General features: G+C 39.8%; 1 protein-coding gene across 4 annotated transcripts in view; it reads right to left on the bottom strand.

Moving 5' to 3' along the window:
- Positions 1 to 2,300: 2,300 nt before the first annotated feature.
- Positions 2,301 to 19,582, bottom strand: part of LNP1 (leukemia NUP98 fusion partner 1) — a 38,633-nt gene continuing 21,351 nt past the window's right edge. For all 4 annotated transcript variants that reach the window (XM_060640847.2, XM_060640846.2, XM_060640844.2 and 1 more), the window contains exons 3-5: positions 17,947 to 18,147; positions 7,306 to 7,536; positions 2,301 to 2,804 (exon numbers count right to left, since the gene is read on the bottom strand). In XM_060640847.2, the coding sequence (XP_060496830.2) occupies positions 2,655 to 2,804; positions 7,306 to 7,536; positions 17,947 to 18,108 (543 nt within the window). In that variant the 5' untranslated portion in view covers positions 18,109 to 18,147 and the 3' untranslated portion in view covers positions 2,301 to 2,654. The remainder of the gene's footprint in view (positions 2,805 to 7,305; positions 7,537 to 17,946; positions 18,148 to 19,582) is intronic.

Genomic DNA, 19,582 nt, shown 5'->3' with positions numbered 1-19,582 from the left:
AAGATGTGGTATATATATATATACAATGGAATGTTATTCAGCCATTAAAAGAAAAAAATGAAATCTTCTCATTTCCAACAATATGAACAGACCCTGAGGACATTATGCTAAGTGAATAATAAGTGACACAGAGAAAGACACTGTATGATTTCACTTATATGTGAAATCTAAAAAACAAAACAAAGGAACAAGTAAAACAAAACTCATAGATACAGGGAACAGACTGGTCGTTGCCTGAGAGGAGGGGGATAAGGAAGTGGGATCAAGAGGTACAAACTCCTTGGGTCGTCTGGGTGGCCCAGTCAGCTAAGCATCTGACTTCAGCTCAGGTCATGATCTTGAGGTTCGTGAGATCGAGCCCCATGTCGGGCTCTGTGCTGACAGCTCAGAGCCTGGAGCCTGCTTCAGATTCTGTCTCCCTCTCTCTCTGCGCCTCCCCCATTCATGCTCTGTCTCTCTTTCTCTGTCCAAAATAAATAAACATTTTTAAAAAAAGAGGTACAAACTCCCAATGATAAAATAAATAAGTCATAGGTATGTAAGTGAAGAATGGTGACTATAGTCAATAATATTGTGTTTCATATTTGAAAGTTGCTAAAGGAGTAGATATTCTTGTAGGAAAAAAAAGATTTTGTAACTATGTGTGGTGATGGATGTTAATGAGCATTATTGTGGTGATCATCTCACAATGTACACAAAAATAAAATCATTATGTCGTTCACCTACAACTAATATAATATTAAATGTCAGTTATACTTCAATATAAAAAAAAAACTAAATAGAATTCTAGTATCTTTTCTCCTAAAGAAGAAAAATTGTGATACCATATGGCCTCAATGTGTTAATTAACCCAATTGTTGTAATCACTTCACAAAGCATACACACGTCAAATCATAATGTTGTACTATTTAAAATACACAATTTTAGGGGCACCTGGGTGGCTCAGTCGGTTGAGTGTCTGACTCTTGGGTTTGGCTCATGATCTCAGGGTTCCTGAGTTCAAGCCCCACGTCGGTCTCTGCACTGACAGCGCAGAGCCTGCTTGGGATTCTCTCTCTTCCTTTCTGTCTCTCTCTGCCCCTCTCCTGTTCATGCTCTCTCTTTCTGAAAATAAATAAACTTTAAAAAATTATAAATAAATAAAATATACAATTTTATTTGTCAATCATACGTCAATAAAGCTGAAAATTAAGAAAAAAAAAATAAGTTCTCACTCCAGCAACACATATACTAAAATTGGAATGGCATGGCCCCTGAACAAGGCTGACATGTAAATTAATGGAGCGTTCAATATCTTTTCAATAAGCCATGGGATATAATGTAAGTATGGTGACTACAGTTTATAATAATGTATGTTTGCAGGCTGCTAAGAAAGGAGATCTTAAAAGTTCTTATCACAAGAAAAAATATTTTGTAACTTTGTGTGATAATGGATGTTAATTAGACTTATTGTGGTGATAATTTCACAAAAGGTTAAAAATATCAAATCATATTGTAGACTTGAAACTAATGTTATATGTCAGTTATGTCTCAATATAAAATTTAAAAAAAAATAAGAATATGGTCTCATAAAGTTAAAACCCAGAGCATAAATCTAACCTCAGTAAATCAATCTCCACCCATGTGATCAAAATCATAAGCTATTGCCAGGTCCTGCTTTTCTCACATCCACTCATTTCCATGCACATCACACACACACACACACACACACACACACACACACACACACACACCAAGTCAGGAGCCAGTACTAAAAGGAAATTAAGGTGCAAGGGGCATCTGGGTGGCTCAGTTGGTTAAACGTCTAACTTTGGCTCAGGTTATGATTTCGCGGTCTGGGAGTTCAAGTCCCATGTCAGGCTCTGTGCTGACAGCTCGGAACCTGGAGCCTGCTTTGGATTCTGTGTCTCCCTCTCTCTCTCTCTCTCTCTCTCTCTCTGCTCCTCCCTTGCTTGCTCTCGCTCTCTCTCTCTCTCTCAAAAATAAACATTAAAAAATTTTTTAAATAAAAAGGAAATTAAGGTCCTGCCTCAGGTTAGAAGCATGAGTCAGAATGAACTGGTCTCTGGCCCTAACCCTGCCACCTACCTCATCAATGAGTTCCTGAACTTGTCTAAACTTCAGTTTCCTCAGCCAGCAAGTGAAAAGAATAGTTCCAATCCCAGTGTAGTGAGGATTATTTTAGGTGAGCCATTGAAGAACCTGGCACAGTAGTTGGCATGTTAATTACCAGTTCTCATTAAATGGTAGCCATTAGACGTACTTACATAATTACTTCTAATAAAGAAGTAAACCTAGAGTCACACCAATGTCTTTTATTTGAAATTATTTGCAAGGTTGATGTGGAAGAAGAAGAGTTTGTGAAGATGGGTGGGTGGTTCTTTAAATATCTCTCTTTACATTTTTAAGAATTACTTATTCTATTAAGATACCTTTGATTCTCCTTGTGCCCATAAAAGGACAACAACTCTCAACTAAGAGGCCAGAAGCAGCTGGAGCAGGTGCCCAGTCACCTTGGGGGACTGCCATACCCACTGCCGGCTGCAGTCACTCAGCACCCGCAGACACTCTCTTACAGCTACCTCCACCTGGCCTGGCATTCGGGGACCCGAAAAACACAGTGGCATCTGTAGTCATGATGTGGAGACAAAATACTATTTGGGCTCTTTTTCAAACAAGGAGGGCGTGTATTCTTCTCTGTGTTCTTCCTTCCTAGATTTCCTTCTTTCCTCCATTTTCTTTCGAGATTTTATCTCCATCCTCAGACATTCTCTTTCATTTCTCTCCTTTCTGCTCTCAGGTCCCTGAAAGAGAAAGGTCAGAAAAGGGTAGGAATGTACTAACAGCTAACAACGTGCAACATTTCTCCTATCAGAGATGAAGAAAGCACTGCTCATGTAGTAGACTTGCCCATCTTAATTTCACATAATAAGTTAGCATAAGCCTAAGTGTGTTGCTAAAGGTTTTAGTCATAAATAAAGGGAATGAGCCTTGGGTGTCAGCAGAGAGACTGTGGAGGAAACTCAGCCTGTACACAACCCTGTGTCTGCCTCTGACATGTAGAGAGATGTGTTCTCACAGTACGATATAATTAATAGCCTCCTGGTGCTTTTCTGAAGAGGAATATGGCAAGTGAATTATACATGGACTGATTCTAACTTCCCAGGGCCCACTTCTTTTAAATTACATTAATAGTAGGGTTTGCATTAGTTTTAATGTGTGAAGAATGGAGTGTTGAGGAATGACATCCAACCACATTGTCATTCCCCAACAGGTTGCCCAGGGGTCCACATTCACTGATTCATTGAACACACACTACTGCTCTAAGATCAGGAGATACAGCACTAACTAAAGAAACCCTACTTCTTCAATATTACACCTAGGTGGACAGTGACAGGCAATCAATAAGCCTAAAAGGCAACAAACGATATAACAGATAGTGATAAGTACAACGATGATGAGCAAACAGGGTGATATGATAGGGAAGTGTGGAGGGGGGAGGGGAATGTTTCTTCAGTTTCCATGGTCAAGGAGCATCTTTCAAAGGAATTACTGACTAAAGAATGGCACTGATAAATGTGCTGATGGTGTCTACTTACACTTCTATTTTTAAGAAAAAAACCAAATAACATCATTACTGTCCCCCCGCCTCCATAGGAACTGGAAACGCGGGGGAACGCCTGAGTGTCTGTCAGTGTGATGAGAGGCAGTCAGATGAGCAAGATCGTGACTCAGTCCTGCAGGCTGAGTTATGAGGGTGTCCGGTTCCTGCAGTGGTGTCAGCTACTCTTCAGTGCTGAGTTGTTTTCATACCTACATTGCTTCATTTCTAACTATAGTGGTCCAGGGGTCAAAGTCACAAAGCCAAACAAACGATGAAGCTGAGATACAGCTTAAGAGAAACCTAAAAATTGTACCAGGTCTGTAAATGTGCCTCCAGATTGTGTTCATCAGACCCAGCAGCTGTATTAGATCCATCAGGCTGATAAAAGTTCATATTAAACAGTCATGAATGCCTCTAATACTTATAAAAGCAGTACAAAAAAGGAGGAAATACAGTGATGATTACTTTCAGTCTGGCTTTTCCCTTATTGAGAATAAAGATTATCTGAGCAACGCTCATTAATAATGAACTGAAATCAGGGTGCCTGGGTGGCTCAGTCGGTTGAGCGTCCTAATTCAGCTCAGGTCATGATCTCACAGATTGTGGGTTCAAGCCCCGCATCAGGCTCTGTGCTGACCACTTGCTCAGAGCCTGGAGCTTGCTTCAGATTCTGTGTCTTCTTCTCTCCCTGCCCCTCCTCCACTCACGCTTTGTCTCACTCTGTTTCTCAAAAATAAATAAATGTAAACAAAAAAATGAACTGAAATCTGTTTTCTTATTTCATTTAAAAACAAAATGTAAAAATTTTCGAAATAAGCCAGTTGAGTTTTTCAATATCAAAATGAAAGAATTTAATTTTGTTGGTCATGATCAGGTTACAAAATTAGTTTGTGGCTCTTTTTGATGCTGAAGGATAAAAAATTTTAATTTACATGTTACTATACATTTGGCTCCCAACCAAAATACATATCATTTTTAGATTTGCTAAAAAACCACACTTTTTAGTGTAGTTAGCTTTAGAAAAGTATGTCAATTGTTAAGTAGGAACAAGTTTTAAAGTATACGTATGTTCTAAATTTTTTATTTTACATTAGGATAAACTTTAAAGTATATACTCTTTAAAAATTGATATAACAGAGAGGCATCTGGGTGGCTCAGTTGGTTAAGCGTCCGACACTTGGTTTCGGCTCAGGTCATGATTACACAGTTCATGAGTCCAAGCCCTGCATCAGACTCTGCACTGAAAGTGTACAGCCTGCTTGGGATTCTCTCTCTCTCTCTCTCTCTCTCTCTCTCTCTCTCTCTGCCCCTCCCCTGCTCACACACTCTCTCTCTCTCTTAAAATAAATAAAGAAAGTTTTAAAAATTGATATAAAATAAAATATTCAATAAAATTATTTATCCTATATACATTTATATATATATATATAATATATATATATATAATATATATATAATATGAAAAAATAACTGATTTTGTGAATCCCTAGGAGGTTTCTAGCTATCATACATAGCCGTGAAAAGAGTTCTTGAGTCAAAAAATTGAAAATGCTGTCTTGATTGCCTCAACACTCAAAAGGAAGAGCTTGGGAAATGAAATATTAGCAAATATTTTAGGGAGAATATGATGAGTATCTTTTTAAATAGGAGAACTGATTTCATGCTTGCACACTGTTAGGACTTATAATATTAGCAAATCATATCATATAAGCAGTTATATAAGATGTGGATCATGAGGACATCAGATCAACAAAGAACTGTTAAGATTAAGTTTTTGTTGTTGTTTTTTTTTCAAAATATACCGTGACTTGCTCTGGAAAAAAAAAAATTGAGGCTGATATGTCTCCTGAATTAATATAATGAATTACTTTAACAAGTAATTTTAAAACAAGAATTCTTTCATTTCTGTTTTATTCCTGCCGAAAGCTCATAATCTAAATCTAACCATGAGGAAATATCAGATAAACCGAAATTAAGCATCATTCTAAAAAGGTGTCTAAAAAAGAAGCCTGTATTCTTCACATGTCAGGGTCATGAAAGACAAGGAAAGACTGAGGAACTGTTCCAGAATAAAATCAATTAGGGGGATGTGAAAATTGGTTGCAATACATGATCTGGAATTTCACTATAGAGAATATTAATGGGGCAACTGACGAAATATGAACAAGGTCAATAAATTAGATATAAAAGTATTGTGTTGGTGTTAATTTCCTGAGTTTAACTATTATACTGTGTCTTTCTAAGAGAATGTTCTGCCCTTGTTTGGGATTTAGGAAGGGGAGAAAGATACAAGTAAATATAACATAATAACATTTGGAGGGAATCTGAATGAAGAGTATATTTTTTATACTATTCTTGCAACACTGTTCTAAGTCTGAAACTGTAGTGTTTTGAAAAATGATATAAAGAGGGGCGCCTGGGTGGCTCAGTCGGTTAACTGTCCAACTTCGACTCAGGTCATGATCTCGCAGTTTGTGAGTTCGGGCCCCACGTCGGGCTCTGTGCTTTCATCTCAGAGCCTGGAGCCTGCTTCTGATTCTGTGTCTCCCCATCTCTCTGTCCCTCCCATGCTCATGCTCTGTCTGTCTCTGTCTCTCAATAATAAATAAACATTAAAAAAAATTTAAAAATGATATAAAGAAAAGACAAAACAGGAACTCTTAATAATATTTAGGTATGGTAAGTGACAGTTGCTCACTATTCTTCCTTCTTTACTCCTCTTATGATCAGGTGGAGAGAGCAGCCTACTGAAGGACAATCACACCCAGGGTCACTCTCTGGTAAAAGTGAGGTGCCAGCTGCAAGGCAAAGATGCATGGTGACAGTCCCAACAGCCATCACTGCTAACCTGAAGACATTGTGTTCACATGGACAATGAGGCAGGAAGCACCCGCAAGTCTTCCTCTGTACATTCATAGGACATAGCTCAAAAACCGGGTGGCAATATGCCTAGTTGCTTATTTTTCTGCCTGGTGCATGGCAGAGGCATATTACTATTCTTGTTTTGCAAAATAAAACAAACAAAAAACAGAAAAAAGAAGTTACTTTTCTCAAGGCCACTCAGCAAACATGTTGCATAGTTCAAAAACTATCCCCAAATTAATAGGTCTCTAGTTTATTACTTTATATATCAAGCTTGGCATTTGGAGTTTCTACTCTTCACCCATTTCATGCCTGTCTCTCCTTTGTGTTTTACGTAGACTCCCACAAGGCCCCCTGAATGCCTGGACAGCTCCTACTCCTGGACACTCACTAGACGGGGTTCAGAGATCTCCTTCTGTGTGCTTTTTACAAGTGCAGGGGAACACACTGCCGTCACACACTATCTGCTACAGAATTAAATACGAAAGGAACAGTTGGGGTAGTTTTTCCCTTCTTCAAATAGTGAAAGAAGAACAAGTCACGATTATTTATAAGAGTGACAAAAATAGTCTCAAAGAACCAGAGGACCTCAGTAACAAAAACATTCCACCTATAGTCCTCCAGTAAATCTTCTTACACTTATTGGAATCCCCAATAAAAATAATTTAAAAGATGAATATGCATCTGGGCTATCTAAAACTGAGTGTCATTTTTCATAGACCTCATCACTAAGCTGTAAATGAAGAAGTAAGAGTTGTTCTCCTCAAACTTGGGGAGGATGAACCCCTTTGGGTTTCCTTTTCTAAAGTGGTTAAATATTCAATAACTCTGTTACATACCGAAGAGACAGAGCGTCTGGTTCTAAAGCACAGTTGTTGTTCAAAGGACTCTGAGAATGCTTGAATTTTGGAATGGGATCTTCCTTTTGATTCCAGTGGCTCCTTGAATGACTCATCTGCTGAACATTTTCTATAATCCCGCATGTGGGTATGGCATCGAAATCCCTGGTCCTCATGAGAATGCCTTCTGGGATGGCTATCAGATGATGTGATTCTGGGAAGCACAGGAAACTGGAAATACAGAATAAAAATTTTTATAATATAAAGAGACTGTACAATATTAGCACAGGGACAGATTATCCATAAATTACCAACTAAACAAATCTCATGTTGAACTGAAATTTTATCTTTTTGATTAGCAGGACATTCCTTCTACAATGAAGGAGAGTCAATTGATTAAAACATTAAGTAGAACATCCCAAGACTAACTTTGTTCGTCCTCCACCATTAGGGCAATATAATGAAGCATTCCAAGCCCTAAATTGATACGTAAAAATAAATTCCAAAATTTAAAAAAAAACTTTAAAGAAGCTATAAATGTTTAAGAAATAATGCAAAGGTGAATAGTTATATGATTGCTATATTTAGAAAGAATTTCTAAGCAAAAGCAATGGAAAAAGCCAAAAGGAAAAAACTAATTTAACTGCATAAAAATAAAGCTAATGTGCAGCACAAGCAACATAACAAAATTCATGGTAGATTTAAAAACTTTAAAAATATTTTGCTACATTTTAGTAATGTTTAATCATAATATCCTGAAAAGAACTATCTCACATACATATAAACATACAAGTCATATAATGTAATAGTATCAATGTTAAAGTCATAATCAGAAAACAATCAAAAGACAGACAGTTCAGGGAAGCCAATCTTGAAAGAACTATTCTCTTAGGTCGCCTGGGTGGTTCAGTCAGCTAAGGGTCTGACCTTAGCTCAGGTCATGATCTTGAAGTTTGTGAATTTTAGCCCCTCATTGGGCTCTCTACTGTCAGCACAGGGCCCATTTTGGATCCTCTGTCTCCCTCTCTCTTTGCTCCTCCCCCACTCACTCACTCTCTCTTAAAAATAAATAAATATTAAAAAAAAAAAAAAAAAAGAGGGGCGCCTGGGTGGCTCAGTTGTCCAGCTTCGGCTCAAGTCATGATCTCACAGTTTGTGGGTTTGGGCCCCGCATCAGGCTCTGTGCTGACAGCTCGGAGCCTGAAGCCTGCTTCAGATTCTGTGTCTCCCTCTCTCTCTGCCCCTCCCCGGCTCTCGTTCTCTCTCTCTCTCTCTCTCTCTCTCTCAAAAATAAATAAACATTAACAAATTAAAAAAAAAAAAAAAAAAAAAAGAACTGTTCTCTCAATTTTTCTCACTTCCCAACCGACTCCAATTTAGCTTTCGCACGCAAGGCTGATTTTGGTCAGGATATTGGTCTCAATGTTGCCAAACTCTGTGCACTTTTGCTCTTTAATCATTTTGTAGCATTCAATCCAGTAGCACACGTGGCTCCCCTGGAAACAATCTTTCCTTGTCTTCTACCACTGCAGCTCAAGGGTGATCTTTCTGCACTGTGTTTTAGACATTGCTACTCCCTTGTTCCTCTAGCAGCTTACAACTATTGGAGTTCCTCTGGGTTCTAAACTAGTCTTTCTTCCCTTCCTTTCCTTTCTCACTCTACACTGTCCCCCTAAATATCTCATCGTCGGGCTTCAGTTTCTAGCTATATTATGATTTCCTAATGTGTATTGTTAGAGCAGACATCTCCTTGGAGTTTCTGCACCCTCAAGTTTCCTCATGGTATCCCACTGGCACCCAACTTGACTTGTGCAAATCTGAACTCATGACCTCTCCTCCCCAAACCTGCTCCTCCTGTGTCCCCTAACTTAGAAGATGGCACCACCATGCACTCAGTTACTCAGACCAGTAACTCAGGAGCCACTCTTCACATTCAATTGCCACGTCAGCAGATTCCACCTCTCAAATGTCTCTAAAAACTACCCATGCTTTTCAAGCACCACTGTTACTATTGCAATTCAAGGCACCCAGATCATCTTTCAGCCAGGTTACAGAAGCAACCTCTTCATAGTGGATCTCCCATATCCATGCACTCATTTATTTTGTTGTTCCTGCAGCAGAAAGAGTGGGGAGGACAACTACCAAGTCACAACTGATCACTTTTCGTTTTGCACCTCATCTTGTATCACCTGCCCTTTCGGTGTCAGTCTCACTGGTTAGTCACTTCCTCCAACTCCCATGCTCCTACCCAGCACAGGCACCTTCACAGATGGTCCTCTGTGCTCATGACCACTCACCACCCTACCACATTACCTCAGGTAATGGCGAATCATACTCAGTCATTCTGCATTTCCACAGAAACCCTTCCCTACTGCCCTGGTTGGTTCCGGTCCCAGTTAGATGCCTTCCTGGGATCTTGTACTTCTCCTGTATGATACTCATCACAACTATACTCAAAATTTGGGGTAATTTTGTTACACGTCTCTCTTCTCCATTAGACCATATGCTCCATCACATCAAGAGCCATGTTTCATCCTCTGCTAGAATCCCACTATGCAGCACTTTGCCTTATTCACAGCATGAGTTCATTAAATATATATTAGATGAGGGGCACCTGGCTGGCTCAGTTAGAAGAGCATGAGACTCTCAATCTTGGGGTTGTGAGTCTCAGCCCCACATTGGGTGTAGAGATTACCTTTTTAAAAATCTTAAGCCTTTTAAAAATAAAACCTTAATATATATATGTATATGCATATACATATATATACACATATATATTCTTTCATTCTCTCTCTCTATATATATATATGAATAAATATACAAAGAATGAAAGAAAAATAAATATCAAAATACCAACTGGTAAAAATTGTTTATGCTTATTAGTAGACAAAGATTATGGAAAATGAAATAATACACAATCTTACCTTTCAGTTTTAAAACAAAAATGTTACTAATGGTACCAATACCAGCAAGAGTGCAGGGATCTAGGCTGGTAGGACCACAAATGTGGATAGCCTTCCCAGAAAGCTGTTGGCGATATGTGCCAGGGGGCTTACAATATCCCCCTCCTTGGATCCATCCATTGCGCATTGTTGTTTGCTGTGTTGTGTCCCCCTGCCCCAAATTCGTATGTTGAAGCCTTATATGAGTAGCTCAGAATATGACATTTGGAGACAGGGCCTTTAAAGATTAAGTCAAGGTAAGACCATTATGGTGGGTCTCATTCCAGTCTGACAAGTGCCATTATAAGAAAAAGAAATTTGGACACACACGGAGGGATGCCAGAGATAGGCTCACACAGAGGAAGGAACGTGAAGACACAGCAAGAAAGTGGCCATCTGCAAGCTGAGAAGAGAGGCTTTGGAAGAAACCAAACCTGCTCACACCTTTATCTCAGACCACTAACCTCCAGAACTGTGAGAAAATAAATTCCTGCTGCTTCAGTCACCCAGTCTGTGGTATTTTGTTATGGCAGCCTGAAAAAAACTAACACACATGTCTAGAAACTTTCTCTCAAAAAATAATCAAAAATGTGGTTAAAGATTTGTAAAGCTACTAAAAAGACATGAGGTAAATTTGTATATATTATTCCATTTATTATAGGTAATACAGAGTACTTGGTGCTTTGGATAAACTGGGGAGCTAAACACTTTGGATAAACTGGGGAGCTAAACACTTTGGATAAACTGGGGAGCTAAACAGGCACAGTGTCCTGCAGAGAGATGATGTCTGCATAGGAGAAGAACACTAAACAAAAAGGGCATATGCCTACAGCCTTGGCCAAATGCTGTAAAGGAAAAGTTCAAGGTGCCTTGAGAGGATATAATAGGGTAAAATAATGTATGTTTGTGTGGGTGCTGGAGTGGCTAAGAGGATCGGGGAGACTTTTGTGAAGGTGTGATGATTAAGATACAGTCTGAAGGATGAGCAGGGTTAATTAGGGAACAGGGAACACTCTTCTGCCTGAGGATGAGCCCCATATGTGCCACAGAAGAGCTTGCAGGCTGTAAGGAAAAGAAGCTCGCTGAGCGGGAGCACCCGGGAGGAGGGAGGTGGGAGGAGGGCTTGAAGCAGGATAACATTGTAAGATGGACAACCTTAAAACATACCTGAATGTTTTGAAAGGTTTTCTTTGTGCCATGGAACTTTTTTTTTTTTTTTTTTTTTTTTTTTAGTATTTTCTAAGTTTTCTGCAGTGATCATGTATTATATTATCGAGAAAAAAATGGTACTTTAAAAACTTGAGACTGAGACACAGAAGAACACATACTAAATGACTCCACTTGCATGAGGTCTCTAAATTCCTCAAACCCATAGAAGCGAGGAATAGAGTGGTGGTCGCCAGGACTTGAGAGAAGGGGGAAACAGGAAGTGGCTGATCAATGGGTATAAAGTTCCAGTTATGCAAAGATGAATGAGTTCTAAAGGTCTATTGTACAGCCTTGGACCTATAGTCAACAATACTGTATTGCACACTTAAAAATCTGCTAAGATGGTAAATCTCGTGTTAAGTGTTCTTGCCACAATAAAATTTTATTTATTTTTTTATTTTTATTTTTTTTAACGTTTATTTATTCTTGAGACAGAGAGAGACAGAGCATGAACGGGGGAGGGTCAGAGAGAGGGAGACACAGAATCCGAAACAGACTCCGGGCTCCGAGCTGTCAGCACAGAGCCCGATGCGGGGCTCGAACCCATGGTCCGCGAGCTCATGACGTGGGCCGAAGTCGGACGCTCAACCGACTGAGCCACCCAGGCGCCCCCACAATAAAATTTTAAAAATAAAATTTTTAGGGGCGCCTGGGTGGCTCAGTTGGTTGAATGTCCAACTTCAGCTCAGGTCATGATCCCGCGGTCTGTGAGTTCGAGCCCCGCATGGGGCTCTGTGCTGGACAGCTCGGAGCCTCGAGCCTGCTTCGGATTCTGTCTCCCTCTCTCTCTGCCTCCCCGCCCCTCACTAACGCTCCGTCTCCCTCTGCCTCAGAAATAAATAAACATTTAAAAAAAAAATTAAAAATAAATAAATAAATATAATTTTTAAATTTGAGGTTGGATATGAAATGAGAATGTTTGCACAAAGGGCATAAAAAAAAGGCAAGAGTTATATACTTAATATTATACACTTAATATTTCCTATCAGATAGGTTTTTCCAGTTGTTTGTTTTTGTGTGTGACTTTGTGGGAAACAGGCTTAAAAGATCTCTCTAATCGATTACAGGGAGAAGTTCCCATTTTTAAATATGTTTACTTACCATGCAAGCTCTGCTTTTGGAATTTTATATGTCCTTCTAGTGTAATTTTCCTGGCAAAGACATGAAACAGTGCCCTAGCTTATTTTTATGTAGCTTATTTTTACCAAGTACGTACATATCACCTCCACAGCCATGGACTAGCCTTAGAGGTTTCTCTCCCACACTGTGAGTGTGGGCTCTTGCTCACGGGATGGGATCCTTCATTTTGAGCTCACCAACTGGGGTCCCAGATGACAGAGTGACAAAGCGTGTACAGACACTGCCTTCAGACCAGTCTCTGTCCAGTTCCCAGTTCTGACCCAAGGCATAGGTTCTCACTTTAATTAATTAATAAGAAATCGGTGGGGTACCTGGCTGGCTCAGTCCATGGAGCATGTAACTCTGGATCTCAGGATTGTGAGTTTGAGCCCCACGTTGGGTGGAGAGATTACTTAAAAATAAAACCTTTAAAAATTGTAATAATAAATAAATAAAAAGACATTGGTTATGTAAAATTTTCCTCTGGAGAGCTTAACTACTTGATATTCTTTGTCTTGGCTTTAATTGCAATCATCCTTCACTTGTACCCCTCCTGCTCTCTGTGTAAATACAAGCCCCTGAGACACCCATTAACACCAAAATGAGAAACAATGAGGAGAAAGTTCCAGGTGCTGGGATAATAAGACCCATGTTAAGTCGTAGTGCACAGTACCAGAGTACCACACTCTCTGGGGACCATGTCCTTGACCTCTGACCTCAGAACAAATCCTGGGAGGGAATCATCCTTCCCTTTTACAGATGAGGAAAATGAATCTTAGGTCAGCTAAATGTCTCGCCTAAGACTTATGCATGCAGGTGGAGAGAAAGAGAAAGGGCAAGCTTTATGGTGTCTCTTCTTATAAGAGTAGTAATCCCATCTCACCTCATGAGCTCATCTACACCTAATTAATTCCAAAGGCCTCATCTCCAAATACCATCACATTCAGGGTTAGGACTTCAGCATATGAATTTTGGAGGGTTAGCAGGGGGAGGGGGCGACATCGGTCCATGACAGAACATATGCCAAATGCCAACCACCAGTATAAAATTACCTACTGTCTTCCCATTGTGATATAAGAGAGAAAGAGAAACATTAGAGACAATGAGGGAAAGGCAAAATGAAAGACTCTAGAACTTTTTGCAGTACTTAACTAAAGCATCATCTGGAAAAAAATTCCCAATTTTCAACACTTCCAGCACATAATAATAAGAAGCATAGGTGCTCGTTAGGTACCAGGCAATGTCCTAATTACATTATATAAATTACTTATTGAATCTTCCCTACACCCTTATGAGGCATATGCTGTTCCCATCAGTCACCTTTACATATGGTCAGAGAGACGTAGGTAACTCAGTCAGTTACGCTGCTAGTGGCCGACCCTGGGTGGCTGCCTCTGGAGCCCTCCCTTCATCCTTCTCTACTCTGCTGCCCTTCCAGCGACTCCTCTACATCCAATAGAAAATAGAAAACAAATCCATAGAGCGTTATGCTAAAAGTGCTACTGTAGAGTTGTCACTGTTGCCTGAAACTCTATCACTAGTTTCATCTTTGGGATTAAGGCATTGTCTCCTGTTGAAATTAAATATAAATTTAACCTGAAAAACAAGAAACCACTGTTACTCACGTAACTTTAGGGCACTCCTTCTCCTCAGGTTTATGAAAAATCCTCTGAGGGGGCCATGCCCCGCCCGCTCCGTGTAGTGAACAAATGCGGGCAAACCACCCCTATGGTGAGATACTGTAATGGTGACAGTGTGTAGCCATACTCAGGTCAGTCAGGATAAAAATGAAAATTGTAAGTGTCTTCTATTGCTTTAAATTGAGACCACGAAGAGAGAATATAAAAATGGTTAAAGGAGATTATTTATTTATTTATTTATTTTGAGGGAGACAGTGTGCATGGGGGAGGGACAGACAGAGAGAATCCCAAGCAGGCTCTGGGCTGTCAGCACAGAGCCCCACACAGGTTTTGAACTCAGAAACTGGGAGAGCATGACCTGAGCTGAAACCAAGAGTCGGGTGCTTAACCGAGCCACCCAGGTGCCCCAAAGGTGATTATTTTCAAAAAGAAAAAAATGGGGACACATAGGTGGCTCAGTCCGTTGAGCATCCAGCCTCTGCTCAGGTCATGATTTCTTGGTTCATGGGTTCAAGCCCTGCCTCGGACTCTGTGCTGACAGCATGGAGCCAGCTTCGGAGTTTCTTTCTTTCTGCCCCTCCCCTGCTTGTGTTCTCTCTCTCTCTCTCTCTCTCTCTCTCTCTGTCTCTGTCTCTGTCTCTCTCTCTCTCTCTCTCTCTCTCTCAAAAATGAATAAACATGAAAAAAAAATCTTAATCCCTTGGGTGCAGACAGGTAGAGGCTTATTTTTATATCCCCTCAAATGATATCATGTGGGCAAGCATATACTGTGCCTACCTTGGAGCACTGAGAAAGCATTTAGAATTAGCAAAGCTTGGGGTGCCTGAGTGGCTCAGTTGATTATGCACCCAACTTGAGCTCGGGTCATGATTTCATAGCTCCTGGGTTCAAGCCCCCCACTGACCAGCTCTGTGCTGACAGCTCAGAGCCTGGGGCCTGATTGGGATTCTGTGTCTCCCTCTCTCTCTCTGCCTCTCCCCCACTCACACTCTGTCTCTTTCTCTATCTCTCAAAAGTAAATAAACATTAAAAAATAAATAAATAAATAGAATTAACAAAGCCCTCGGCCAGGGAATTTGGTTCTTCCTTGAAGACTCCTTTCATTTAGCATAATCTCCCCTTCCATAGGCCCAAACTGTGCCAAAGGATGGTAAGAGAACCATGGTAAGATACAGAAGATGCCTAGAAAGCTGAATAGACTAAAGTCTTTAAAATCCGCTTTCAAAGAGCAGAATAAATAAGGAATACAGAAACTTTTACTTGTGGCGCTGGAGGTACAAGGCACATCAGTTCAGTTAATGAAAGAGACTTCATATCACTTCATTTTTTTCCACCAAGAACATCAGGACAGTAAAGTTAGATTTTTAACTTCACTTTAAATCAGCAATCATAGATCATTAAACTGAGGCTTGTTAAAAAATAGTGTTCTCTAAAAAGGACCACGCTCTACCCCTTGTCTACCTTGTTCTTTCTGACAAATTGTATTTTCCACTAGACTGGAAGTTCCACAAGCTCAGAGATTTTGTTTGTCTTCTTGTGCCCTATAAGCCTATAGAGGCTTGCATAATGTCTGGCACATAATAGGTATTCAATAAATATGTCCAATGAATCAAGGCTCCATCGCTATGGTTTTGCGGGAATCAAGAGGCTGAAAGCCATATTAGAAACCACATTCAAATGGGAAAGAAGGAGAAAACTCTTCTCTTCCAACGCATGTAATATTTATGGATACAGGTTACTAATAGGTTGTGAGAGGGAAGAGCCTTAGGTTGGAGCAGTGGGGAGAGAAGAAAAGAGATAAGGCTAAGAGTAAGCTTTTCTTTTTAAGTTATTCGTTGAGCTCAAAGCAAAACACAGACACACAAAATGAAAACCTAATGGTTCTCATATCTCTAAGGTAAGAAAAACCTGAGTACATTTTAGAATTCGAACAGTTAAGTATCCAACTACAGGCTCTCTTCATAAATATGTGGCATAATGTGACCAGAGGTGGAGATTCAGACCCCTGACTATTTCCCAGGACTCTGCTCACCTCACTCTGGGTCCCCTGCTCTGTGTTCTGTGCTTATGCTCTTGCTGTTCTATTGAATAGTGTGGTCATTTTTATTCCATGCTTTGCATCCTTAAATAAGCACATGCTTTCTGCATGTTAGTCTGATAATTATGGAAGTCACTGTTGACTAAGAGAATCTGAAGAGGTTAATTCAGGCAAATGCTCAAAGCTAGCATGGGCAGGAAAAGATATATGGACATCTTTTAGAAATGTCATACATAACAAATTCCACCCTGATAGTTTAAGGCAAACAGCACTGAAACCTAAAAATTGATTCTCTAAAAAGGGTGGATTATGTCAGTATTAAAAGTCTAATAAATGCTAAAATTTATTCAACAAAACTGTATTTTAAAAGTCATGTTTCTTCTTTTGTTTTCCTATTTTCAGTGGCTCCAAAGGGCTGTTGAGATAAATAGCAAATCAGAACTTTTCTCTTTGTTTCTCCCTGGTCCTCACTATCTGGAAACTGGAAACTAATTACACTCCTGGTTCACACATTGTGAATACCTCACTCGAAGTGGAACATAAGAGATTAAAATGAGAGTGTGATATGCAGGTGTTCATTTACAACAGAATCATGGACAGTTAGCACTAGAAGGGTTCCCAGGGATCATCCAGTCCAGCCTCTCTTCTTTTTTACTTAAGGTACCTGAAGCTCAAAGAGCTGTTGAAACTTGCCCTTAGTCCCTGAGTATGCATTTGGTAAGAAACCTATTTTCAAATATTTGTGTCTCAAAGACATTCCTCAAAACTTGCTGGCCAGTGGGAGTAAAAGAGATTTTGCCTTACACACTTTTATATCCCTTATAAGCATTAAGCATCTGAGAACTCTAGGGATAAAAATGAAATAAAATAACATTGCCCCAAAACGTACTTGTTTCTGGGGTTGACAGAGGCAGAAGGTTGAGAATGTATTCTCTACAGCTGGAATTTTAAGTGACTCAATGAAAAAGAAAAGCTGTATTATTGTTGTGTAACTGGGAAGCAGAGGACATGTGTGTCTGCAGTGGAGTCTTCCAGCACCACAGCTGAACAAAGAGAACCACTGTCTGCACCTGCTGCGGAGTCCTCACCTGGTCAGGCCCACCCACTCCCCATCAGGGGCTTTCCTGCTTGCATCTTGTTCCCTAGACATTGGGTGTTTGCCTTGCTGAGGGCAGGACAATTGTGGCTCCTTCTACCCTCAGGAAACCAAAGGGGAACCAGAAGAAAAAGGATATCAAATTTATTCAAAGGTGGTGATTTATCATGAGGAATCACCAATTCTTCAGAGGTTATCAAATAGTGGAGCTTATTTTCAGTATTTTAAAAAGACTATAGGAAATCACACATTGACCCATGCCGATGCTGCACAAACTATAATATCAAGTGTCTTTCCTTTGGCTTGAATTACATTAACCCTCAGAAGGATTGTCTCAGGTTTATCAGTAGCTCCGAATTGTAGTTAAAGATATCTTAGACTACTAAAAATGAAGAAATCTTTACCTAATAGATGAACATCAGTTCCCCTGGAGAACAAGATAAAGTAATAAAAGGGATTTTTGTGGATATAAAAAGGTTTAGAAGTACTGCTTTTTAACCAAAGAAAATTTTATACCAAAGGCCTCTTCAAAAATTATCCAATAGAAACCCCCCTCCCCTAGTCCAACTCTCCCCTGGTTCTCTGATAATAACTCACTGGGCAGGGCAGGGAGGTTTTCCTGTAACTGGCAGCTTGTGATCCATGACGGTCTCGGAGTCCTCGCTCATTCTCTTCTATCCAGCTGTGACCCCAGAAGCTGCTCATCCATTTGGCAAAAGACACATCATCATCATCATCATCATCATCTTTGTGCTCCATGTATAGGTGATTCAAGGTACTGAAGGCCTGTCCCTAGATCTGACAGAGAGCAATATCATCCAACAGGGCTGACTTGATGAAACCCAGGATCTCCCCCAAAAGACAAAATGAAACTGGTATTTTCAAATTCTCTCCGATAATGGGATTCTTAAGGGAGAAAGATTTACTAAACAACCACTTCACCATCAGGCAGCCTCAGGGAATGTCTATTTATAAATTGTGCAGCCCACATTCCCTCCCCTCCCCCTGTCTTTTTAAATTGAGGCTTTTTAATCCTTCCATTGCTGGGGCTTGTGCCTCCAAGCCTAAGGGTGGGAAGCACAGTCCACTGCCTGGTTTTCCCTGTGCTTTGCTGCCGATGGCATGTGATGGCATCTCCAGCTGTCAATGATGATGGAGCATGACCTTATAATATGCCTGTCAGCTCCAGGCTAGTTCTGAAATGGGGCCACTTACAAGGGACAGACTGACTACAGACTGCTAGATGGCCAGCTTTTGGCATGTTATATTGTCTGCTAGATACACTCCTAGTAAATAAAACTGCTATTGATACAAAATCCTGGGATTAAGGGAGCATTTTTTTTACTGATGTATCATTTATATCTGCATAAATGTAAATAATATACATGTATGAATATAATGTACAAATATTAAGCGTTCAGTTTGATGAATTTTTTACATGCATATACCCATATATAATCACCACCATGCAGGTGAAGACAAAACATTTCCAGCATCTCAGCTGGCTCCCTTTGTCCTTCCTCCAATCCAACCTCCCTCCAAAAGGTTATGACTTCTGCCTGCTGACTCTATAATTTTGCCTGTTTTTGAACTTTGTTTCAATGGTATTATACAGAATGTATTATTTCATATCATTCAATGTTATATTGGTGAGATTTATCCATACTTTTGTAGTAATGGTAGTTCATGCTATATAGTACTGCATTGTATGAATATCCCACATTTAAAAAAATTCAATCTACTAACTGATGGTCATTTTGGGCTGTCATTTGGGTTGTGTTCAGGTAGGGCTATTATAAAAAGCTTCTATGAACACTATAACCTTGCCTTTTAGTGGGCATTTTTTTGAGATAACAGGAATAATGGATTTATTAAACCCCTGCTTTGTACCAGGTATGAAGTCAAATATCTTACATATTTGTAAATGTACATATTTTTAAATGTATCCTGGGAGATTTGTATCACATTTTATAGATAAGGACAGTGAGATTCAAACAGATCATCACTTGCTCAAGGTTAAATTACTACTAAGCAGCATAGCCAAGTTTGAAGCAAGGTGTAGAATAATGAAGTCCAGACTCCACCATTCCACCAGTATTACAAGAAAACTTTGAGAAATCTTGCATTTGTAAACAGAGGTATTCTTGGCCATTTCCCATATGAAAACTCTTTGAGCTGCAAAAAGACATGCTTAATAATTGTGACCAGTGTTTCTAGAGCATGGTACCACAAT

This window comes from Panthera onca, chromosome C2 (assembly GCF_046562875.1).
Source record: "Panthera onca isolate mPanOnc1 chromosome C2, mPanOnc1 haplotype 2, whole genome shotgun sequence".
Lineage (NCBI taxonomy): Eukaryota > Metazoa > Chordata > Mammalia > Carnivora > Felidae > Panthera > Panthera onca.
The sequence above is the reverse complement of the archived record's forward strand: the minus strand, read 5'-3'. Positions and strand labels throughout refer to the sequence as shown.